Below are 26,079 nucleotides of genomic sequence, written 5' to 3'. Positions count from 1 at the left end.
GAAGCATTTTTGGGCATATATGTATATGCATTTTTTCTTTACTTTCACTTGTAGTTCCTGAAGTTGTAAACCTTATAATCCTGAAGTTCTTTCTGTTACTTTGGAAGACATTCATATATATAAACTAAAATCTTGAAATAAAACTTTGGCACATTAATAACGTTTTTAAAGGTATAATTAACTGCATTTTGCTTAAAAAGTAAACATGTCTATGGACTTCAGTACAGTAAATTTTATGCTATTTTGTAGACTGTCATCAAAATTCAGACATATCACTCTTTGAAAATTTACAATTTTAAATTTTTGTCTAATGTATGATTACATTTAGGTGAGGTACTAAATGATCTGAATGTTTATGAACTGGGTATTCATAAATATGAACAATTTTTTGATTACTTTTCTTAAATTCTCAAATTTATGGTACTATGTCAAAATTTCTTTATAAACTGAAAATTCTAGACCATACTCGTACACCCCAAGTTATGATGTTCACTCAAAACTAATTCTGATTTCATGTACATACCTTACCTGCTGAACCAATACTATTTTCCCATCGAGACATAATAAACATAAATCAAATGCTACTATCACTATATTAACAATTTTGTTGTCATCCAAAAAAGTCCTAAAAAATAATTAATTGAAAAAATGAATATTTCATCTCATTTATATTCTCTTAATTCTATAAATTTGGCTGAATATTGATTATAAATGAACTAGTCTTTGGTTTATAGTTACCAAATAAATATCTGATCGTACATTATAGTTACATACAGCATCTTATTACACGTAAACCATCTTCTTCAATATTTCTGTTTATTAAATTTCGAAGTAGTTTATATTAGCTGAAATATTTTATGCGCAGGAAGGAAGTTCAACTTTGACGAATTCATCTGAAACTAGGTTAGAATCAAGTAAAGTAGTTACACCGATTGAAATTTTAAAATATCCGAAGATAAGACTAAGATTTTTAATTTTATCATTCAATTGGATCGCTAATGCTGTAGTCTACAATGGACTTTCTTTCAATGTGACAAATCTTGGAATTGGAGATCATCATGCTTTCCTCATTGGTCAGTCTTTCAGTCACATATGGATCTATTGTTGCACTGTAAGTACATTTATTAACACAGCATGATTTTAAAAGAAATTAATAATGGAAATGATTACACAAATTAATATTTTCTTTGGTAGGATTCACTAATTAATAGTAAAGCAATTGTTTATTTAATGAATTACAATTTACTGTTATATTGGTGTGTAATTGGTTATCAGTATAAATCAGTAAGACCACACACAATGCGTATCCTCATTCTTTCACTCACATTTCATGTCTAGACCTAGTGATGACCTCACTATATCAACAACTCTGTTGTGTTCTAAATGTGGTGCTTATTGTTTAATATTTTAATTATTACACTTTTCATCCTTTTTTTTCTTTCTTATTCAAGTAATTATATAAATAATTTATTTTTCATTAGTGTTTTTTAAAATAATTTTGTTAATACTATAACTAAGTTTTATTTTATTTAACTTGCATAATAATTTAGTTATTTTATTTTTTTACACATTAAAAATGCTGCTACTAATTGTTTAGTTAAAAAAAAGGGGAAACCCATGAAAAGAAGAGAAAATTAACAGTTCTTAATGTTTTTGATTCCTAGCTTGAAAAAAATTATCAATTCATGAAAACAGGATGAGAAAGTGACAGAACTCATCGGTGATTAAACATTTCTTAAATAATTTAAAAAAAAATAATTTTTTTCTTAAATAATTTTGTTAATACTATAACTAAGTTTTATTTTATTTAACTTGCATAATAATTTAGTTATTTTATTTTTTTACACATTAAAAATGCTGCTACTAATTGTTTAGTTAAAAAAAAAAAGGGGAAACCCATGAAAAGAAGAGAAAATTAACAGTTCTTAATGTTTTTGATTCCTAGCTTGAAAAAAATTATCAATTCATGAAAACAGGATGAGAAAGTGACAGAACTCATCGGTGATTAAACATTTCTTTTTTCAGAAGTGGGGTGGAAAAGATGGGAAAATTAACCATACCAAACAAAAAAACATGTTTAACTTGTTTTATAGGAATTTGTTAAAATGGCAAATTGACTGAAGATACAAATGGTTTCCATGATACTGAAAAACAATTTTTAATAAAGCATTAGAAATAGTTAATGATAACCCAAATTTGCCAAATTAAAAAAAAATATGATTAATTTTTGCCAAGAAATCAGAAAATACAGTCACTGACAGAAATGACAGTCTTAGTACTGGAGTACTTGTGAGCAATTATAAAATAAAATAAAAAAAATAAAAATAACAAATTCTGATGAAACATGGGTTAATGAAAGCAAAAAAAAGAGTAAAAGTATGGTATGATCTGACATAAATCAATTAACAGGCATTCTTGAATGGTCTCAGCACTGAAAAGAATCTATTTCACAGCAAAGACAAGTAGCTCATTGTTGTTTACATTGGAATTAAAGTTTGTTTTTTTGAAGTTGGGTTTTTACTTTTTGATGTGAAGAAAACTTCTGGTGACTATCACTGGATGGATGATGAAGTTTTCCAAAATTTATGTTAAAAAAGTAATTCAATTATTATAAAAAATATTGTACAAGTTCAATGGTTTTATTGTACAAGGCAATGGACAATATTAGATGGTCCAAGTGGAGTGAATTCCAAACACTTTTTAGCTGAATAGTAACTTTATCTTGGATTAATATCAAATATATGCCGGCCTCTGTGGCGCGAGTGGTAGCATCTCGGCGTTTCACCCATAGGTCCTGAACTCGAATCCCGGTCAGGCATGGCATTTTTCACACACGCTACAAAGCACTCATCTCATCCTCTGCAGAAAAAATGATTAACTGCAAACCCCAAGGTTAAAACAAAAAAAAAATTGTATTGATACAAAATGTATTAAGTCAGAATGGATGTAAATTGTGAGGCAACATCAGCACAAGGTAAAAAACTGGCAGAGAAGTGGTCCTCTGCCAGTTACGGTTGGGACATACGAGGGTCACACACGAATATCTAATATCAGGAGAAGACCCACACCTGTGCACACGATGCAACTGCTGCATGACTGTGCACCACATTCTCGTGGACTGCATATGTTATGCGGCATTGCGTCGTCAGTTTAATATACCCAGAAACATCTGTGATATCTTGTGTAACGATAGCGGGATTTTGGAACGGGTGTTTCTCTTTTTGCGTAGTATCGGGTTACTGCAAAGGATTTAATATGCTCATATATGTTTTTCTGTAAGGAGAGGTTTTTTAATAATTTTAACCTTTATTTTCAATTTGATTTTTTGGTTCTATGTATTTTATTTTACTATCCGGGGAGGGGATTTTTGCACAACCCATTGGAGTTAGGTAAGTTTTATATACTTTCTTTAATCTATTATTTTAACGTTTATATTTTATCATCTTTATCTGCGGTATTGGTTTTGAGTTTTATTTTGCCTTCTTGGCTTGTTTTAGTAAATTTTTATTGTATGATTAATATTACATTTACACCTTGTATAGTTTATTATTTCGGAGTTATTTTACCCTTTTACTAATAACTACTGGGGATGATAACGCCCAGGCATTTCTCGCCCACAAACAACAAAAAAAAAAGAAAAAGAAAAAAGAATACAAGGTATGAAAAAACACATAATGAGGCTGTTTGGGAGAAATGGCAGCTCTTCCTCTGACACTGATGGTGTAGCCTTGATGAAGGAAGTGAGTAAGGAAGCCTGCCAGAGGGAGATGGTGGCAAAAACTGAAGAATACATTCGCATGGAACTAAAGTATGTTAAGAAGTTGTAGGCTAAGAAAAGAGAAGGGTTAATTGAAGTTGTCTCCAGTAAGGATCCTAGAAGAAGGTTAAATCACTCCCAAAAATTAAAGGAAGATCAAAGGTAAAGATTGACAGTTGTGACTCTTCTGTATTAGTGGAGGATGGTGCTAAAGGGCATGTTACAGAAAATCCTATTTCTGGAGTTAAAATAGGAAATATTGAGGTTGAAACTGAGGTCTTATGTACAGAGGGTCTCTTGGGAGTTGAGCGTGGTAGTGCATCATTAGTGGATTGGGCCAGAGGGAGAGAAAAGAAGGAGAAGGGAGGTGGTATAAGTGATCTGGAGGGTATGCAATGCACTACATGGGATATTGACCGCTGCATAGCAGAACATACATACCTGGTTGGCTAAGTCCACGGATGAGAGGAGTTCCAATCTGTTGAAGGAAGAGTTGGTGAGGATCTTGCCTTTGGCGAGTATACAAAGTTATGCCAATGTGGAGGGTGACAGCTTTGATGATGTTCCCAAGATAAATATTGCTAATTTATCTAAGGTTAGATTGCTGCCCAAACGCAGAAATGTGGTGTTGGTTCATCTGGAAAAAAAAGCCAAGGGTGAATGAAGGCTCTCTGCAGAGGCTATCACTGCTAAGACAAGAGGCATGTTTAAGTCATAACAAGATGAAATTTGAATTAGGAATTTAAGAAAGATAAGGCAAGGTAGAGGAGCTCTTCTAGAGGCTGATGACAGGGGTGAAGCCAAGACGATTTTAGAAAATGTTATACTCAAGAGACAGGAACTGATACCCACTGTTCCATGATCATCAAAACTGAAGATGATGATTTATGATGTGCTAGATGACTAAATGCGCTAGATGAATAAAGAAGTGCTGGCATGTATCTTCAGCCAAAAAAAAGAAGCAAGACCTTCAGCTGAGAGATTCCAGAAAGAATTTAATCTTCTTAAAGAGGTCAGAATCCAAAGGAAGGAAAACTTTTGGGCTGTTGAATGCTCAGCTAAGGTTCAAAATAGGTTAAGGCTGAGGAACAGGATTTTCATCAATTGTAGCTACTCCCGTATGAAGGATTATGGAGATGCCACTCCCTCTTACAAATGCAGGACTATGGCCATGTCAGCAAGTAGTGCTGAGAGAGTGAGGTATGCGGTCACTGTGGGCTACAGCACGATTGGCGAGCTTGCATGAATAAAGAAAGAAAATAACATGTCCAGTTTGTGCTAAGTTCAGATGTAAGATGGAGCATCTGGTGACCAGTAGAGACTGTCTAGCTTACTTGCGGAGACTAGAAATTAATGTCAGAAGGACTGAATATAATCTGTCTGACCCTCAGCCACGATATACCTGGATATGGATGCCGAATATACAATTCCATTGGAGCCAGGGAACTGCCAGATATGTAACGATGGTTGGTTTCAAAAGCCCAGTAATTTGATGCAACACCACAGATTATTACATAGTGGAGCTAGCATGAAGTTTAGGTGCCAGATATGCGATAGAGTTTTTGGAGGACTACACGCAGCTTTCTGTCATTACGCTAAATGTAGAGGTATTGTGGTGCAAGACTTGTGTTAGAATTTACGATTTGCTATCTGAGATATGGCACTGAGGTGGGAGTCTCCATGCATAAGAAGCATAAGCATCCAGATGTTAGAATACAGGAAAGGTGTAGGACGGATTTATGGAGTGGAGAGGAAATGGAGATTGTTGTTTCTTATTTCCATGAGGAAAGTAATGCTACATACTATACTCAAGAGCTTCAGAACAGGCTGCCTCATAAGTCTGCTAAACAAATTCAAGATAAAGTAGCTCAGTCGCATCTGCGAGACATTATACTCTGTAGACTCTCTATCAGGGGGCTGTCTCAGAGGATGTGGATAGTTTAAGTGAGGATCTGCAGACAACAGAAAATGCTCCTTCCTCTCCCTTTATCAGAATGTTGAGAGGTACTCTTTGAACGGAGAGGAATCGCATGATGAATGGTTAGAGGACCCAGAGTTTCTTGGAATGCAACAGAGTATGTAAACCTATTGGCTATAGATCTGGCTAGAAAATAGGGTGAGGAAGAGAGACCAGATCCTAACTGGGTAGAAGATTTCATTGAAAGATTAATGTTGATTCTGAGGAACAATTAGTATCACATTTCAGAGAGGGGCATTACAAATGTCAGGAGGCATAGGCCAAGTAATAACATCAAAAAGAAGAGAAATGCGAATACACAGGAGCTATTTAAGAAATACCCTTCTAAGTTAAGAGAACTGGTCAGAAAGAATCAACTGGGTAATCTATTGCCAAGAGATGAAATCAGACTCTCCAACAATTCAGATTAGAGATGCCAATGATGTTTTTTGGGGTTATGAAGGAACATGTGAACTGTTAAGAAGTTCGTTACTGCCAAAAGAGAGTTCGTTAAGTCAAAAGAAGCACCAGATCCTGATGGGATAAAAAAGAAATGCTGGCTGGGATTCCAGGAATCCTGCTATCTGGTCTTTATAATATTTTGATCTGCACTGGTCATTTCCCTAAGAGTTACAAAGTAAATCTCACGATTAAGATTCCAAAGGAGGGGAAAGATCTGTCTTCCGCTGGTGGTTGGAGACCTATCACTGTCAGGAATCTCTTGTCTAGGCTGTTCAGTGGAGTTGTAGAGGGCAAACTCTGGACTTTTGTGGAGTTGTTCTCTGTGCAGAGAGACTTTTCTGAGGGAAACGGCTGTTTTAAAAATCTTAGATCAATGGACGAAGCAATATCAGCAGGTAAAAAAAGCAGTCTATGCGGCGGTTCTGGATATCAATAAAGCCCTTGACTGTGTGTCACATATGGTTATAGAGGAAGTCCTAAGGGCGCAAGGTGTAATTAGCCAATTGAGAAAAATTATCCAGAGTATGTACCAGGGTATCATCACGAGTCGAGTTGGTGAGTTCTATCTATATAGATCGTTGTCTTGTCGCTATTCGTTTTGGTAGATTTTTGGATGATTTTTTTGGTTATTCTTTGGTTACGGACGTTTGCATACTGTAGTTGATTGTTTTTTGGACGTGCTATAATATTTTTGAGTCTTTGGATAACGGATTAATTTGGTTTTTGTGATTTTGGTCATTTGCTGCGACTGTTGAGGTTAGTCGAATTTGGTGACCAGCTCAGTGCGGACAAGGGTTTTTAACGGTTACCTGTCCGATCCTTCTTAAGATCTTATATCTGGATGTATAGATACAGTAAGTAAATTGATTTTAATACTTTTTAAACATTTTCGTTCTATTTCTAGTACACCGATATTATTTTAAGTCAATTATTAAGTTAGTTATTCAATTATTAAGTCAACTAGTTAAACTAGTTAGTGACGTCACTGACTACTTGTAGCTGTAAACAACGTAACCGTGTTTACGTTGAGCTATTACGCGAAGCAGCGGACAATTTGAGGTTAACCTAACTGCGTCCGCCAGCCGACATCAGTAGTTTACCTAAGGGAAAAGACTCCTACCGCACTGCTGTGGTATATATATATATGGCTGACTACCAGGTAATTAAGGCTATCAGCGCTTTAATATGGTCGACAGGAACTTGCTGGCATTCAGCGACTTAGGCGTGGCAGCGAATTGCTGTTTAGACGAAATAAATTTTAATTTATGAATGTCATATATATATATTTTAGTACTTGACGGGATGCGCCCATCCATTTTAGCAAATATATGACAAGTGAGTGGTTGGGACACGTAAGCCGGAATTACCGCAATTACCCGCAACTCACCGCAATTAGTCCGTTAACGCTGTAAGGTCAGTTCTAGGAGCTATTTAGGATACTTGTCACTAAACTGCTTCGAGGCTCAGTTGCCGTTTGTGGCATAGACATTCGGTCTTATGCTTTAGGGCGACCGAATGTGGTGGTGGCGGGAGAAATGCCAAGCAAACCAATGCCCTAAAGGATTTTATAAAATCAAAGACAGTGCTAATGTGAGCTGGGGAGGACCGGATTAACACATGCTCACTGATTTCTCCAGCCACTACCCCATTCGATCGTCCTAAAGCATAAGACCGAATGTCTGTGCCACATAAAGCTACTGAGCCTCGAAACAGTTTAGCGACCAGTGTTCTAATTGCTCCTAGAGCTTTCCTAACAGATGAACGGACTAAGCGCGGTACCATAACCACCGGCTTTTGTGTCCCAACCGCTCACTTGTCATATATAACTAAAATGGGTAGGCGCAACCCGTCAACTTCAAAAATATATGACTTCAATAATTAAATCTATATCGTCAAGACAGCAATTCGCTGCCACGCCTAGGTCTCTGAATGCCAACAAATACCTGTCCACCATTTTAAAGCGCTTGGAGCTTTAGTTGGCTGGTGGCCAGCCGTAATTCTCGGATAGCTTTCCACAGAAACGAGGTAGGAATATTTCTCTTAGATAAACTACTGATACCGGTTGAACAAAGCAATGGCATCAAGACACGCCCATACGTCAGACAGTGCGGTTCTCTCTCGCCATATTGACTCGCCGCTTGTGAGAGGAATTTTCCCCTTGGCTTCTATGTTCCCGGGTGGCCTGAGTTCTAGCCCCCCCCCCCCCACCAAGAGATGGACAGTCGAACATCATGTGTTCGTTCGACTGGACATCCCCGCAGACGCACAGCACATCAGCTGCCAGGCGGAACCGAAACAAATATTGGCTTAAATTCACGTGGTTGGAGAGCACTTGGGCTTCCGTTGTCCATAAAAACGAACTAGAGACGTACCAAGTCCTGTATAAATCTATACAAAGACCTACCCTTAGTCTTGGCATGCCATTCTTGCTTCTATGCATCCATCGCGAGGCTGTAAAACCTCCTCCTCAAGCGGGATACGGGCAACTGTTCGAAAATTAGAACCAGTGCATTGCGATCACCGTTCCGCTCTGATACTGGCCCGGCTAGAAACCGCATCCCAAATGCCTCGGCTTCCCTATCTTTTTGCAACTTTCACATGGCTACCCGAACTTTCACCATTAAGGCTCTGCACTGGGCACTCCTTAAATTTTGAAAAACTGTTCTATTTCTGTCCAATCTACGCGCCCAAAAGGGCGCAGATGAGAAGTCATACTTTCGAAGACACCCTGGTACACCATGTACAAATGACGGCCCGACAGTCCGTAATCCTTCCGAACAATCCTCCTAAGCTTGTGCATCACAGAGACGGCGTCCGCTGCTATTTGCCTGATGTGGTTGCTAAACAGCAACATTAGCCAAGCAAACCAATGCCCTAAAAGATTCTATAAAGACAGTGCTAATGTGAGCTGGGGAGCCTAACGTTGTTGCTAAACAGCAACATTTCATCAAACAAAATACCTAGGTACTTATGAACTCTAACTCGGCTGATTATACAGCCTTTATATTTAATGTGTGGGTTACGACTGTATGATAATTTGTCTGCACCCTTGAGAAGCATAAACCTCGTCTTTGACTCAAAAATCTTTAAATTTTGCATGTGCATCCAGCTCTCTGCGGTTGACAAGGCCGCCTGTCCCCGGTGTTCTAGCTGCGGTCGTGAATTACCACGAACTAAAAGGAGACAGTCATTGGCGAAAGCCTGGGCCGTGACACCTTCTGGAAATGTCAATCCCAGAAATTCGTCAAATACCAGGTTCCACAGCAGGGGACCGAGAACAGAACCCTGCGGGTTTCCCCTGTTGACAGACTTTTCCACAGCTCATGATGAAAATTAAATTAACCTGAATCATTCGGCGGTTGCGCATTCTATGATGGAGAGATACTTTTCGGAAATCAGTACTGATACTCGTTAACACTCATCTCCGAACCTTATGCGCCTAGGGAGCGTCCGGGTTGGATATTATCGGAATGTGGTGGTGCGGCTATATGGCTACGTAGTCCTTTCCCTATACGCGAAGTACTCCGTGGGAGGAGCTATGTAAGGTCCTTATTTGTGGTATCTATTATTATGCCTGTTATATTTCACCAATATTGATGTTGGGAAATACAAGAAGACACTGATGGATCTTGCGAGAGACTTCCTGTCTGTAGGCCGGCCCTATTAACTAGCGATTTTAAGTGATCTACGACCTGGGGGTCGATGCGTACGGATCCTCGGGGTAGGTTAATGTAGACGTTATTATGAAAATTAATTTGGTTTGCCTGAATGTTGGATCTGTTAACACATTCAGAAGAGGAAATTATGAAAATGTAATTGATGTCTCATTTTCCACCCCGGTCCTTGCGGAGAAGATTACTGACTGTAGCGTCTGAGAGGGGTACTTAGCAAGTGACCACCAGCCGATAGTTATGTCCATAACTGATGGCGGAGATGGTAACACTGGACGGCAGTGCCAACAAGCTGCAACGTCCGGGATCTTGATCCGGGACACATTACGGGGAATATAAATCTTGAGCTTGTAAACGAAGCGATTACTGCCGAGGATATAGCTAAATGCCTGGTTGTCAAGTAACAGCGGGTGTACGATAAGACGCTTCTCCGTAGGTACAGCAGAAGAGGCTGTCGATCGGTTTACTGGTGGACGGCGGATATTGCACGGAAAAGAAAAGAGTATATAACTGCTAGACGAGTGGCGAAGTGCACATATCTGGACTCTGCTAGGGCTGTATATATGGACTTGTATAAGGCCAAGAAAATGGAGTTAGCACGCATGATTAGTAATTCTAAAAGACGCTGTTGGAGGAAATTAATCGATGAGATTGAAATGGATCATTTGGAGAGACGTACCGCCTGCTAGTCAGGAACAGTCTCAAATCCAGGACACCGGTTGCACGGGACCCTGGTGAGGTTGCTGATATCATTGAGGAGCTATTCCCCGTAGGAGAAGGTAATTTGCTGGAGCTGGAGGGAATTAAGAAGCCCGTGGCATTGTTTGATACGGAGAACTTCTTGCAGCGGTGGAGCGTATGCCCGTGGATAAGGCGCCGGGCCCGGATCTGCTACCTAACCAGGTGGTGGCCCGGACTTACCTCGGTATTACGCTCTGAAGAGTAGGCGATACAAAATCTAAATGGGAATGAAATATGGAATCATAAAATCGCAACATACATGATCTATCGGCACCCTGATTGGTGTTGCTAAGAACTCATGTTGTTTCGAACATTTTGTTTTTAATTCTTTGATGTGTTTTACCAAAGTAAGGCGACTATAAAAAATAAACCTAAAAGTCTGATTTGGGTGAGATAGCTCTTCGTTGAGAAAAACTTGTGGAATGGAAGGGTCCCGCAGCCGAGAAAAAACTAGACAGTTTGTTTTCTGACGTGAAATTGTGAAGCCGGTAACCTTGGACCAAGCTTCAATGTGAGATATTGTGTTCTGTATTAGTCTCTCTGCTGTGGCTGTTAAAGAGGACGTAATATATATGGCAAAATCATCAACAAATAACGAACATTAAACAGGTGGTTGCACAAATTCAGTGATACTGTTGATGGTTGTAGCAAAGAAGGTGGTACTTAATACACTTCCTTGAGATACTCCATTCTCCAAGGTGACGACGCTACCCGATAAGGAATCTCCAACACGAACACGGAAAGTTCGGTCATTTAAAAAAAACCCTAATAAATGCAAGCATACAGCCCTTGACTCCCCATTTTTTAGGGAGTTAAGAATACTACGTTACCAGGCCGTGTCGTACGCCTATTTGATATCAAAAAAGATAGCGACAAGGCGCGGCGGAATAGGAAAGCGTTCTGAATAACTGCTTCCAGTGACACTAAATGGTCAATGGAATGTCCTGGCGGAAACCGCATTGTTATACACATAGAAGGCCATGTCTCCCTATGTACCATGTTAGCCTGCGGTTCACCATTCTCCCCATGACTTTACATAAAACGCTTGTCAAAAAGATGGGCGGTAGCTTGAGGGTCGGTAGCTATAACTACAGACTTCTTATTCATCTTGGTTTTTCTCCGCCACCACCCCATTCGGTCGCCGTGAAGCTTAAGACCGAATGTTTGTGCCACAAACGGCTACTGAGCCTCGAACAGTTTAGCAACCAGTATCCTAACATAGCTTACCTAACAGCGTGGTGCCATACACCATCGGCTTATGTTTCCCAACCGCTCAATTGACATATATTAATAACCGCTAAAATGGGTAGGTGCATCCCGTTAACTACTAAAAATATATACGACATCCATAATAAAATGTATTTCGTCTAGGCAGTAATTTGCTGCTACGCCTAGTCGCTGAATGCAAGTAAGTACCTGTCCACCATTTTATAGCTCTTGGAGCCATAATAATTGGCTGGTGATCAGTCATACTCAGGATTAGCTTCCCACAGCAATGCGGCAAGTCTTTCCCTTAAACAAACTATGGATGACGGTTGAACAAAACAACCGCATCTAGGATCTCCCACACGGTCCGACAATGCGACTCTCGCCACATTGCCTCGCCTGCCTTGTATGTGGCCAATCTTTCCCTTCACTTCTAAGTTACAGGGTGGCCCGGTCTCTGCCCTTCCAACCCCAACACCTGGGCAATCAAACATCAGGTGTTCATTTGACTGGACCTCCCCGCAGACACACAGCACATCAGCTGCCAGACGGAACCGAAACAGATATTGGTTCAAGTTAGCGTGGTTGGTGAGCACCCAGGCACCCGTTGCTCTTAAAAACGAACACGAGACATACCATCCCCCAAATTCTGTATGAATCTATACAAAAATCTTCCCTTAGTCGTGGTGTTGCATTCCAGCAATCATGCTTCCATCGCGAGGCTCTGCAGCCTGTTCCGGAGGCGGGAGATGGGAAACTGAACGAAATTTAGATCCGGTTATTGTGATAACCATTCCGCTCCGGTACTTGCCCAGCTCGTAACGGCATCCCAAATACCTCGGCCTCCCCGCCTCTTCGAAATCACCACATGGCTGCCCGAACTTTCACCACTAAACTGATTGGGAGAGCCTTTCGAGAGCTAAGTTATCTTTTTATATTCTCTTTGGGTGGCTGGGAAATAAATCTTTTGCTCGGTACAGAATTTTAGGATTGCCTTCTCTTCTTTAAAAGTTGGACAATCTCGAGATCGAGCTGAAAGTATTCCACCACAGTTAGCACATTTTTCTTCTTCCTGGCATTTGGTGTCGTTGTGACCTTCTTTCGCACATCGAGCGGAAATTGCAGTTTTGGAACAAAAAGTTGTGGTATGGCATTGGAAACCCTTTGCATTGGAAACAACGTCGTGGGTTGGGGATGAAAGGTCGTACCCGAACCGACAGGTAACCCACTTTAATCTTCTCTGGTGGTACCGGTAGATTAAAAGTTAATGTAAGGGAAGGTATAGGTTCTTCCAATCCGTTCTGTCATTTCTTTATTCTTTTCACTTCCACTATTTCCTAGTTACTAAGTTCATCAGCGATTTCATTTATATTCATCTTCAGAAGGTTGCGCCAAAATATTACTCCCTGTCTGGTATTTAGTGTTTTGTGGCAAATCACACTTAGGTTTATGCCGTCGATATTGCTGAGACGTAATACGGAGCGACTTTGCTCATTAAAAGTTTCTATCAGAAACGTTCCGTCTCGTAGTTTTCTGATGTTCTTCGGAATACCAGTTACACATTTGTTAATCAGGAAAGTGACACCTTTTGGAGGGAGCCACCCTCCTGATTATTCTGAAGAACAAAGCAAACATTCTTATATTTTAGATTTGATTCTTTAGAATTAAGTATACTCTCTTCTGCAACTATTATCCTCGTCAGACAAAGCTGACCGAGATCTTTTCGCTAGACTAAAATTGGAGGTTTTGTTCAGATGGACCATCAACCATCATAGGATTTATTTGTGGACTTGAAATTTTGGCCCACAAGTACCGGCGATATAACAGATCACTTCAGGAGAGCGCATGAATACTGGAGCTAGAGCTAAATACAACTGGCTTTGCTTAGGTGCCCAGAGGACATCGTTTGAAACTCACTAGTATAGCCATTCACCCATCGGCATGATAGTTTCCACCTCGAGTTACGGTTGTGTTTTGTAAGATGTCGCAACACCAAATGTAAGAAGATGTGTAAATGTAAGAAGAAACAGTGTAAGAAAGTGTATTAGTTGGTGTAAGAAAGTGTATTAGTTAAACAGTGTATTAGTTGGTAAGGGTGTAGGTTGTAATTTGTCTAGTGTATGTATATAGTGTAAAGTGTTCTGCAGCTTTGGGTGTAGTTGGAAGAAAGGCTGCAGAGGCTAAGGCTGTGAGGAATGCAAACCCCAAAGTCTTAAAGAATAAGACTCCTTGTCGCAGTTGTGAAAGAATTGACAAGGTGGCTGTGAAGCCATGAGAGAAACTAGATCTCCTTAATATTTTCATGCTGCCCAGATATTATCATCTTTCATCTCGGACCTGCCCTCACGGAACAATTTAAAAAAGATAGATGGTACTATCAGAAGGTTAGTGAAGGATTTCTTTCATCTCCTGGCTTGCACTAAAAATGGGCTACTATATTGCAGAAGAGGGAATGAAGGTTTGGGTGTTCTGAAGATGGAAGATCTAGTATAGGCAGCCAACCTGAAAGCATATTGTGCATTAGAGAACATCAATGATGATATGATTCGGAAAGTTCTTGTTGAGGGCTAGGTGGCAGCAAGTGAAAGTTTTGCATGATGTATGAATCTGGGATGACCGAAGAGCCTGTCTGCCATTGGAAATTGGAAGAAAAAAAGAAAGGTAATGAAATTGGAAGAGTGGATACAACAACCTGTCCGGGGCTAGGGGGTACGGTGCTTTAAAGGCAACAAAGTGGGTAACTGTTGGCTATGAAGAAAGATGCTGCATGCTGGTGAAGAAATTGACCATTGCAATTAAGGAATAATCCTCAACCAGATCATGTCTTCAAAGACTAATTTTCAAATATTTTAATGTGACTGTAAAATAATGAAAATTAAATTTGTATAAATATTGTTTTATTACTAACAGCTAATTCTTAGTGCATAATTAATTTTAAAATCAGTAGCATTTTAGCAGGTAGGTAAGTAAAATAAGCCGGTCTCTGTGGCGCAAGTGGTAGCGTTTTGGCCTTTCACCTGGAGGTCCCAGATTCGAAACCTGGTCAGGCATGGCATTTTCACACACGCTAGAAATCATTCATCTTATCCTCTAAAGCAGTACTTTACTGGGGACCCGGAGGTTAAACAAAAAACAAATAAAAAAGGTAGGTAAAATAAATAATTTGTGAGAATAAACAAAAATGAATTTAGTGTGATAACAAAAATACGTGTATGAAAAATATAAAATAAATAGCTGAGTTATCAAGTTTTGACTGATCTGGATAAGTAATGTAAGTAACATAATAAATTAATACTAAAGTAAGTTAAATAAATAAATGCAGTAGTTATAGAGAAAAAAAAGGAAGAAACAGTTTACAAAGCACAGCTAATGCAGATGTAGAATAGATCTAGCTCCATAAGTTTAGTTTGTTTATATGTTGATAAAACTAAGAAAAAACTAAGTATATTAAATATGATTAATGAAATGATTCAGTAACTGCATCTCAGTAGAACATTTAAAATAAATAGTAAAAAGATCTAGTGTAAACTAAATAAAAAATTCCATACTCAAAGAACGAATGAAAACAGTCAGCCTTTAGTAATATCCTAAAAGAATCGCTTAAAAAAAATAATGATTACCTAGCCATTGTCTAAAAATGAAATCACTGGAAAATGTTTAAAACAGAATAAATGTTCTATTGATTATTAAATTTTATTTCATACTTCTATTTAAAACAAACAATCAATAATTTAATAAACTGTTTTTTATAAAAAAGTAGTGGAGCGTGGGTTTTTGAAGATATAAAGTTGCTATATTATATCATAGACTTTATTACTACGAGATTTGGTCAGAGATCTAATTTCAATAAAATTCATTTCTTAATGGGAGTGGAAAGAAAGAAAAATTACTCCTGCTCAGGGAGTATAACATTATTGGTTAGTACAAAACAATTAATGCTCTAATAATAATATTTTAACAGATTGTTCAGTAATTAAGCAGAATTACCATTACACAGAAGTAGACAAAATAATATTTTTTTAAACACTATAATTTTTTATTCAGGGGCATATAAAACATCTATTTTGATTAAAAAAAACTGGCTTTGGCTTTCTGAATTACTAAGCAAAGTATTTTCTTTTTATTTTTTCAGTAAAGTAGAAAATACCAACTACTATTTCTTAAATAGTAGTATGTAGACTACTAATACACAGTATTGTAGATTTCAGTAGGAGTAAATTCAATTTTACTCTGCAGACATTTCTGTTGCTAACTTAACTATTTTTCAACCCCTTAAATAATCATCATCAACTGGTACAATACAATTCTTGTGATAAATTATCCAAGGAAAAGGGTTGAATGATAAAGGAGAGAGCACAGAAAGGTATAATCTATTCCAAAGCCCTATCTAGTTAAAAAAGTTACCTTGCCAGAAACGAACTCTTTTTTTAAGTTAAACTTGAATGGCAGTAAAATTCATTACAAAATAACTATATGTTCTCTAAATAATCTTGTGTATAAATTATTTGCAAATTATAGACTCAGGGATGCTTTAAATGTCAAAATCAGCTGAAAGTTAGAAATTTAATATATTCATGGCCACAGTATGTTTTGTTTTATTGCTTTGTGTATCAAAAAGTAAAATAAGAAATGAATAACAACTAGAAAATTAGCTAAATTTTTTCAAAACTTCTCAAATGTTTGTACATTTTGGTAAATATACAAACAGGTTGGAGTGGTAAAAGATGTTTAAAGAATGGCAATGCACTTTTGGAGGTAAATTAGGAACCAGAAGAAAAACTTTAAACAGAAACTGTAGTAGTCTACTGAGTGTAAGATTTTACTTTACAATAGTTAAAAATTTACTTCTTTTACAATAGTCCATACGTAAATATAGCAAAATTATATCAAATACTGAAGGGGCATTCATACCTTCTGTTGAGTTAAAGAAATTAGAAGTAACAGTTATAGAAACACATGCACAAAACCATTATAATACAGTTTCATTATCAGTCTATATTATCTTGGATTGTTGGAAATGAACCCTATTCTATTAATCATTGAACTGCTGCAATAAGTATTGGTAGAGATACATTAAGTTCATTTGCGTAAGCATACCACTAATATAATTTATTCTTATTGTTCAGCTTCAAACAAATCATAATTTGGGTATGTTTCCTAATTAAATGTGTTTGAAAAGAATTTTAAAAATAAAATTAAAATTTTTTATACTAAATTAAAAAATAGATAAGCTGAAATTAAAGTTTATGGGATTAATCCAAACCATAGTGCACCTCATTTCTTTTAAATAATCCAGCAGAATAAATTATTCAATCTTTTTTTTTTATACAAAACTGAACTTTGATTATACACAAAGATTCAGTAGGATGCTCGTAATACTATATATTCATTCCCATGCACAAGCTTCAAGCTTATAAGATAAATTAGCCATTAAAAAAGTTGTAATAACTTAACCTAAAATAATACAGTTATAAGTATCTACAATTAATGCTATGTTGTAGTTAATAAGTATCTACTATACTTTTCAATATTTTAATATTTGCTCTTTTGAAGTAGCTGCAAACCAATCATCTAGTGCAAAGTAAAGCAAAATATTATTTTTATTAAACTGAGCGAAGAAAATCTATGATAAAGTAACTTGTAAATGAGTATTATGGAATCAGGTCAAAATGATTAAAAACAAATTTAAAAAATGACACTTTCTGTATATGCGGCAGAATACTTTCAGATCTTTATGAAGCTATTTAGCAGACCTTTATCATCAGTATTAATCATATATATTTTCACTGGTTCCATCTTAAATACTGGTGATTAAATCTAAAATCTGGTTCCAAATGTACTGGGTAGTACATTTTTACTGGTTCCATCTTAAATTGTAAGGAAAACCATTTAACTTTATTTACATGGTTAAATAGAATATCTTTTTATCAATATTTATTTTTTCTTCTGTTCTTGGTACTTCCTCAGAACTTACTCAGTACTTCCTCCTTTCAGATTGGGTTTTTTCATTCTTTTGACCAGATGTTCGGTTCTGATTTCTTTCTCTTTGCGCAGTTTTGTTGAAATTTCTATTGCTCTAGACCATTCCCCTGTACTGTTTTCTGTTGTTGATTACTTCTGGATTGTATGTTGTGTTCATTCATGCCCTTGACTACCTCCTTATACTACTTTGTTGATGTCTTTCTATTTTCTATGAATTCTAAAATTCTTTGAGCTAGCCTTTCTGTAGGCATTCTCAAAATGTGACCATAGAAATACAATTTCATTTTCTAAAGGTGGTTTTGAGTTTTTTTATTTGTAATAGAAATTTTTTGTTTATGTTGTAAACACACTTATATAAATTTTATATCATTCAAGCATATTGAATTCATTTTACGTACTATATAGTTCACATATTTAGGTTAATAAATCGTGTTAATATATTTGTGTCCAACTAGGTGAGTGCAAAAGTTGTTTTAGTTATGTGTTTGTGTAGAGGTTATATTTATTCTTTGCATGTATAATTGAATGTGGATCACATATTCAGATACAGATATGGTAAGTACATCATTCAAACTTATCATTTGTCCATGTGTTAAACAGATTATCTAACTACTTCAATGTGCTCATCTTGTTATTATTACTTTTTATGACTGCATAGGATCACTTTAGTCAGCCCATTATCCAAGTCTCTTCAATGGGACTGTTTGGGCCTCCTGGTTCTCCCAGTACTTTTTCATCATTCCGATCTTTTTGCCCTTTCTAGTGGTGAAAATGCTTGTGTTGTGAGTCTTCCTTGCGAGTGTTTTTGTTCTTGTTTAATTTTATCTTACCTGTGGTATCTTCTGGTGTAAGGTCAATTTCCTTCAGATCCTCTCTTATTTCTCTGAGCCATCTGCATCCTGTCTTGGTGTCTTTCGAGTGGACTGTACTAGCTGTTTCAGAAGTCCTGAATCTTGCGTTCTCATGATATGTCCAAAGAATCCTAGTCTCCTCTTATGCACTGGTGGTTTCTAACTCTTTGTACATGACTATTGGGCACAATCAACTACTGTCTGTTTTGTTTTTCTGTACTTTTTATTGATGCAGGTTCTTCCAATTCTTCTTTTAATTTTCTGTAGTCTATCTGTACTTGATTGTTTGTTCAGGTGGAAGAGTGTTTCTGCTGCATAAGTGGCTTCTGGTTTTATAACTGCATTGTAATGTCTTATTTTTGCATTTAGTGATAGTCATTTTTTATTGTAAGCGTACCAGGTTAGTTTTTAAGCTTTAGCTTGTTTGTTTCTTCTTATTTGGATCAAGGCTTTTTTGTTTAGATTGTTTGTTATTATTTCTGAGAGATATTTAAATTGGTTTACTATTTTGATTTTATTACCTTTTATGTTTACTTCTTTTAATTGTGATGATTTTTGGGTCATAATTTCTGTCTTTTCGAATGATATTTTGAGTCCAATATTATTTGTGGTGTTTTGAAGTTCTAACATCTATGATTTAGCTTCATCGATGTCATTTGCTAGCAGCACAAAGTTGTCAGCGAAACCAAGGCAGTTTGTTTAATTTTTCGGCCTACTTTTACTTTTTGGAGGCATTTTTCGAGCCATTTCCTCATTGCCATTTCTTCAGTTGAATAATAGTGGTGAGACACCATCGCCTTGGCGCAAACCTGTTTTGATCTCAAATGAATCTCCCGAGAGCTCACCACTGAATTTTACCTTTGGCTTAGTGTTTATTAATTTGGTATGTAGTCTGAGGTGTCTTAGAATTTTTATTGGGAATTCTCTGTGGATGCAGTCATAAGCTTTCTTAAAATCTGCAAATCATATCACCATGTCTCTGTTTCTTTTCCTGTTGTAATACATTATTAGCTTGAGACTCATGTTCTGGTCTGGACAGCCCATCCAGTCTGAAACCTCCCTGGTGTTCTCCTAGTTCTTTCTCAAGTTATGGACTGACCCTGTTGAGGATGATTCTTGAAAGAATTTTGTATGTTGTGTGTAGGAATGAGATTCTCCTGTAATTGTTAGGGTCTGTTTTGTCCCCTTTTTTGCGTAACAGATGGATGAGGGATGTTATTCAGTGTTCTGGTAGTTCTTCTTTGATCCAGATGTTGACAAACTGTTGATGAAGGGCAATTTTTGCTTATCTTCCTGCATGTTTCCAGATTTCTACACAAGTTCGATCTTCTCCTGCTGCTTAGTAATTCTTTATCTCACCCAGTGCTTAGTAGACTTTTTTTACTGTGGGAGAGTTGATGTTTTCTAGTGGTGTTGGCATTGAAATTTAGGAATTCTGTCGGTTATTTGTAATTTAGGGATTTGTTAAAATACATAGCTAGGAGTTTTCATGTTGTCTTTATTGTTATGGGCCAGTTTACTGTTTTCATCCTTTGTTAGTAGGGCTGGAGTTTCATATTTTTGGAGATAATTTTTTAAGGTTTTGTAGTAGTCTCTCAACTGTGTTTTACTGAATTCTCCTTCTATTGACTTCAATGTGTCTTCACAGTGTTGTCTTTTAATTCTGTTTAGTGTTCGGGTGGTTTCTTTTCTTTGGTTTACTAGATTTTGGAAGGTTGTTTCTGTTCTTTGGGATTGGTGAAACAACCATGCTTGATGTCTTTTCACCATTGATGTTTTTTTATGGGATTTTATTAGTGTTAATTCTTCTGCGATTTGTTTAAGGTTGTTGACTAGATCTTCGATTTTATCCATGATTGTTATTTTTGTGGTAATTTTCATTCTTGATTAGTTGGGTATGGTCCATTTTTCTTTTAGTTTTAGGGGCTTGCTTTTGTTGTTTTCTTTGGGGAGTAAATTTAATTTTAATTTTGACTACATAGTGTCTCAGCCTGTTTCTACTCCTTGGAGGACTTTTACATTGTAGATCTTCTTGTGATGGCGTTTATCAATAAAGACGTGGTCTACATACCATTTTTCATTAGTGTAGTCAGGTGTTTCCAGGTTCTGAGGCTTCCTCTTGAAATACATGGATTTCAAGATTAGGTTGTGGTTTTTACAGAGGTCGACAAGTCTCTGTCCATTTTTATTTGTTTTCTTTTGAGCGGGCCATTTTCTGATGATTTGCAGTGTCTTCTTTCTGTGCCTAGTTGAGCATTGAAGTCTCTGATTAACTGTTTAACATGGTTTTTGGGGATGTTATTTACAGTCAGGTCGAGTAGATCCAGAACCTTTCTGTTTCTTTTCGGTCTTTTGGAGAGTTATTTTTATTAATAGTAGGTGCAAGGGTTTTTTTTACAGTGCTGATTTTATTAGATGATTTTAGAGTGAGTAGAAGGTTCTTGGGGATTGTGACTTGAATTCTTGTATAGAGTTAATTACTTTGAGGCTGACTAAAAAACCTGTTCCAAAGTCTGGGACATTTTTCATCACTCTCTTCCCAGGTATACCTTTGTAGAGCCTATATCCTTCAGATTCCACTATTATAACTAGTTATCTTTATTACTGTATAAGCAATTACACATTATGTAGCTGCTATACCTACTTATCATTTATGAAGAATCTTTCATAAACTTTTCATTTCTAGATGAAAATTATTTTTTTCAGCCAATATTAAGGCTAATCATTGCAAAATTATTGATCAGTAAATGTCCTTTTCCCATCCTGGATAACAATGGCCCACTCTCTTGATGTATTGAGTAGGGTGAGTAGGCTGCCTAGACAGAGCCTAGAACTTCCTCTGAGTGGGTTTTTTTATCTTCTACATTATCTATGGGTGGATTATCCTCTCTTTTCCCATTCTTTCAAAAGTATAGGTATAGCACAGACCTTGCTGGGATCTGTGGAGTCAGAATATTCTTGGTGTGACATGATGGGAAAACTGCCTGTAAATTGATATGGGCCTGGATCTGAGACAGGCTGGTTTTCCCTGCTATTGGGTCCTTCTGTCTGTTTCTTGTTTGGTGGTTACAAAAATGCTGAAAAGCATATCTGGTAAAGCTTGGCCTCTTAATCTTTTCTTAAAATTACAAATTTTTCTTTTTCACCTCCCTTATTAACTTGTTCATCTAACATCAGTGTCTTTAACCTTTCTAACACTTTCTTTTTATACTCAGGTTAAACTTTATAGTTTAACACAGGTAGCAAAAACATTCCTGTGCTTCATAGTATTTAATAATGGCTTGAATCCATGACCAGTAAGAAATTCAGTTAGTGACATTATTTCTTTCTTTAAAATTAGTTTTTCTTTTTATTTTTTTCATATTGAGCAAAAATAAAGAAAATTTAAAAGATAAAATTGGAAAAATAAATAGGATTTGGTTTTGTATTTTATTGTTAAGAAATATTTCTATAAATGAAGTATGTTGATACAAATTAAAATATACTTTCATTGCACAGCAATGTTCATATTAGCCAGGAAGTCACCATATCCCCTAAGTTAGAACTAAAAATTTGAAATGAGTTATAAATGAAATATACAATAGAATCATTTTATTTACTCACTTCATAAATAGTATTAATGTTAATGATTGAGTGGGTCTGTGCGTTTGCCCTCATGTTGCATGCACAATTCTGTACATCCCCACATTTTCTCTGACATGTAATAAAACATTTCTGGTATTAGGTTACAGAAGGCATCCCTCACAGTGTCACCCAATTCTTTGTTTGTGGTGTAACGATGTGCAGATACATGTGCCTTAATAATTCCCCATAACTAATTGTCTGGTCTGGTAAGATCAGGTCTACGTGGTGGCCATGATAACGGAGCTGGTGACGCAAGAGTAACGCGGCCAATCCAATGTCCTGGAAATTTTTTCAGAAACACGCAGACTGATAGAGCAAAATTTTAAGGTGCTGCTGCAACCATGAGATCCTTCTTTTGAAGCTGTGGTTTTAACCACCATGTCTCCAACATCTCTAAATAAGTTTATGCATTCACTGGCCTGTTAAAAAAATAAGGACCAAACAAATGATGAGTTGTCATTCCAGCCCATATCATGGTGTGTGATGGATTTCTTTCCATGTCTGTCGTGTAATAAGAATTTTCTTTCGTCCAAAATAATACATTTCTGGCAAGTGAACTGTGATAGATTCCGCATTCGTCAGTAAAAAGCACCTTTCCACAGTGTACTGCAACAGGATATTTTTCTAATAAAGCCTGATAGGATGCAGTGCAAAGTTCTATATCTGCATCTGACAGTTCATTGATGAACATCGGATGAAATGGCCTAATTTTCAAGTCCTTTTTAACATGGTATTGCGTTGTCATTTGCGGTATACAAAGTTCAGCTGACTGTTTACGAGTTGATTTCATTGTGGATTGTTCAATGGAAAGCAGCACATGTTTCTAATCGCGTTAACTTTTGTCCACTCCACGGCCTATCTGTAACACTACCTAATTCAAACATGTTTTTCCCAAGCCAAGATTGTTGCTTGTTGTGGTGGCGGCACGGTTTATTAGAGCGTTGCCAAAACATATTTCTAATTGGCTTCATTGTTTGATTTATATGTTGTCGTTCATGTATCCATACACTTGTTACTAACCGCTCCTCGACACTGTAACTACTTGTGTCAGCCACTTTAGTACAGCTTTACTTTACTCAAAGTGCGAGATGTTGTAAAAATCTGTTGCCAACTGACCCCCAATGAAAATACTGTATGTTCTAAAAAAATACCCTAACTCATATATTTCATTAATGTTAGGGGTACAGTGACTTTCAGGCAACGCTGTTCACAATTATTCTTCTTCAGCTATTTTCTAAAATATAAACATACGAAAAAACTTATGAATTAAAGTAATCAGTGTATTTCACTTAAATTTAGGTACAGTTAGGTTAATATATGGATTTAAATACTAGATCATGAATACTGGTGTTCTTTGGTGGTTGGATTTCCATTAACCACATATATTAGGAATGGTTGACCTGAGATTGTACAATACTACACTTCATTTACATTCATGTATATCATCCTCTGAAGTAATACGTTACGGTGATTCCGGAGGCTAAATAGAAAAAGAAGAAAAAAAGTTAGGTTAACATAAATGCAACACTTGCAGAAGTAATAAAATCTCCTGCCATATTGCTGTAACTCTCTTTGATTTTGTGTCTCACTTTGATTTCATCTTTAGAAACAAAGGGTTTCACCAGGGTGAAAGTGTCAACAAGTTTATCTTCTTTAATAAGAGACTTAGCTAAAAGGGTATTCATCAAGTTATTGCTGGATTCTATCATATTCTCAGATGTTAAATCTCTGTCACTTGAGAGAGCTTTAGTTCTTCTTTGTGAACCAGTCCAGTGGTGCAATTCATTCTGATATATATTCTGCTGTTGTAGAAGATAGTTTTTTGATATGCTAACAAAGTGTTCTCAGACAACCTTCCTTCATATTCAAGGCTCCTCACCATTTTAAGAAGATCACTGTTCATGAAAATTTCTACTTCTCTTGACTTCATCACCTCAAACTCATTTGCTTAATTTCTTTCTATATTAGGCATAGCTTCTGAAAATAATGATAGTTGGATATTTAAGAAAATAATAGGAAAAATTGTCTCAATTTTCAAAAAAAATACCTTAATGATAATTGGCCCCTTTTCAATACTTAAAACATAGGAGAAATGAGATTCATAAAATTAAACTAGCCTCTTAATAGATGGCTGTAGAGACAACCATCTGGTCTTGTTGGTCCCAAAATATCTTTGAAGTCAACTTCAGGGAATTCACAAAATGACATAATTTTCCAACCTCTCTGTATACATGTGGAAATTGTAGAAAAATGTCACAATAATAGTTTGGAAATTATCTGAAAGATTGTCTGCAGCAGTTTGTACTGTGGTACACACAATATAGTTTTCATAACACGCTGAAAGAGAATTTCTGCTGATTTACTTGAGAAATTTTTAAATTCAAGAATTTGTAATCTGATGATTAAAGCTGACAGAGTACAATATCTCACAACTATTGGTACCATTTTCAAATCGGTGAGGTTGTTAGCATCCACAGAGGGAACACAGATATAAGAATTATCTAGTTAGTCTTTGATCTTCTTCTCAACATGTGTTTAAACATTAAAAGAATTGTTTAAATTTTCTCTGAACATATGCAATTTCTTTTGTTTGCTAATTGTCTTAGGAAGCCAGAGATACAGTCCATGGACTAAAAGCTATGGTAATATTTCATTGTATGGAAAACAAATTTAACTTCTACAGCTGTAAGCTCAAAAGTCTGTTTTCTTTTTAAAAAAAAGATGACAATTTCTGAATTGTTGTTTTTGAAGGTAGGCTTTCCTACCTTCCCCCTCCAAAATGAGCCTTTATATTTCAGTCTCCATAAATAATCAAAAATTGAAATATTTGGACCATTCTTTTCCAAAATGTGTGTAATTCCAATAAATAAATAAATAAAAATCATGTAGGAGAACAAGGGTTTCAAGATTTCTTCCATCTAAAGAGATCATGTCCCTGGCCCCTTTGATAAACAAAAATTTACATGTTACAACTCTGAAAATTGTTCTTTTTTAAAACATGTATCACTTTCTCAAAATGAAAAATGTCATGCTGTTTCAATTCTCCTTAACCAGCAAGGGTGTTTGTCTTCCTTTAATTCAAAATTAAAGCTTGGTATACTTAATTCCTTTTTTCCTAAAGTTTCAAGCTCCTTATAGGTGCACTAAAACTTTATGGTGTTGAGAAAGTCAAGTTACATACACAGAAACTTAAGCTCAAAGCCCTCATTTAATTAAAATTGAATTTAATTATTTTAAGTTTTCAAATTATGAAGAAAAAGTATTTTGTTGTTTTAACCAATTTTTTTCCAAATCTTATATTTTTGGAGTGAGTTAATATCTGGGCTCTCCTTAGCTCTGTTAATACTCTTATTTTAGTATCTGAAGAGATTTACAAATAGCAAAAATCATCATATGATTTTTAGAAAATGAATAAGTGTGTATATGCTTAAAACTTTTATGTACATACTGCCATCAGGATGGTCTTAACATTAAAAAACATCCTGACACAAACAAGTCCATCATATCCTGTTGTAAATTATTTCTAATTACATAACAGGAGTTACCATTTTGATAAAATGTGTGTGGAAAGTTAATCTAAACCATTATTGCATATAGTCTACCTTTTAACATAAAGTATTTGTGGAAGGCCATTACATTCAATAGGACACATATGCAACAGCAAATAAATGAGTTAGAAAAATCTGTTGCCATAATTATACATTCACTTGATGTACATAGAGCAGAGTATTTAATACGTTTAGAACAACTCAATAAGTACACAAATAAATAAAAAAAAAAATTACAGTTTCCTACAGTCTTTACCAGAATAATCTGACTATTACAGTT

The 26,079-nt window shown here is 36.3% G+C and overlaps 1 protein-coding gene across 4 annotated transcripts in view; it reads left to right on the top strand.

The window, feature by feature from the left end:
- The window catches only part of LOC142325208 (organic cation transporter 1-like), a 132,257-nt gene that overhangs the window by 92,873 nt on the left and 13,305 nt on the right, over positions 1-26,079 (top strand). For all 4 annotated transcript variants that reach the window (XM_075366675.1, XM_075366665.1, XM_075366684.1 and 1 more), the window contains one exon: positions 866-1,073. In XM_075366675.1, the coding sequence (XP_075222790.1) occupies positions 866-1,073 (208 nt within the window). The remainder of the gene's footprint in view (positions 1-865; positions 1,074-26,079) is intronic.

Source organism: Lycorma delicatula, chromosome 1 (genome assembly GCF_047948215.1).
Source record: "Lycorma delicatula isolate Av1 chromosome 1, ASM4794821v1, whole genome shotgun sequence".
Classification (NCBI taxonomy): domain Eukaryota; kingdom Metazoa; phylum Arthropoda; class Insecta; order Hemiptera; family Fulgoridae; genus Lycorma; species Lycorma delicatula.
The sequence above is the reverse complement of the archived record's forward strand: the minus strand, read 5'-3'. Positions and strand labels throughout refer to the sequence as shown.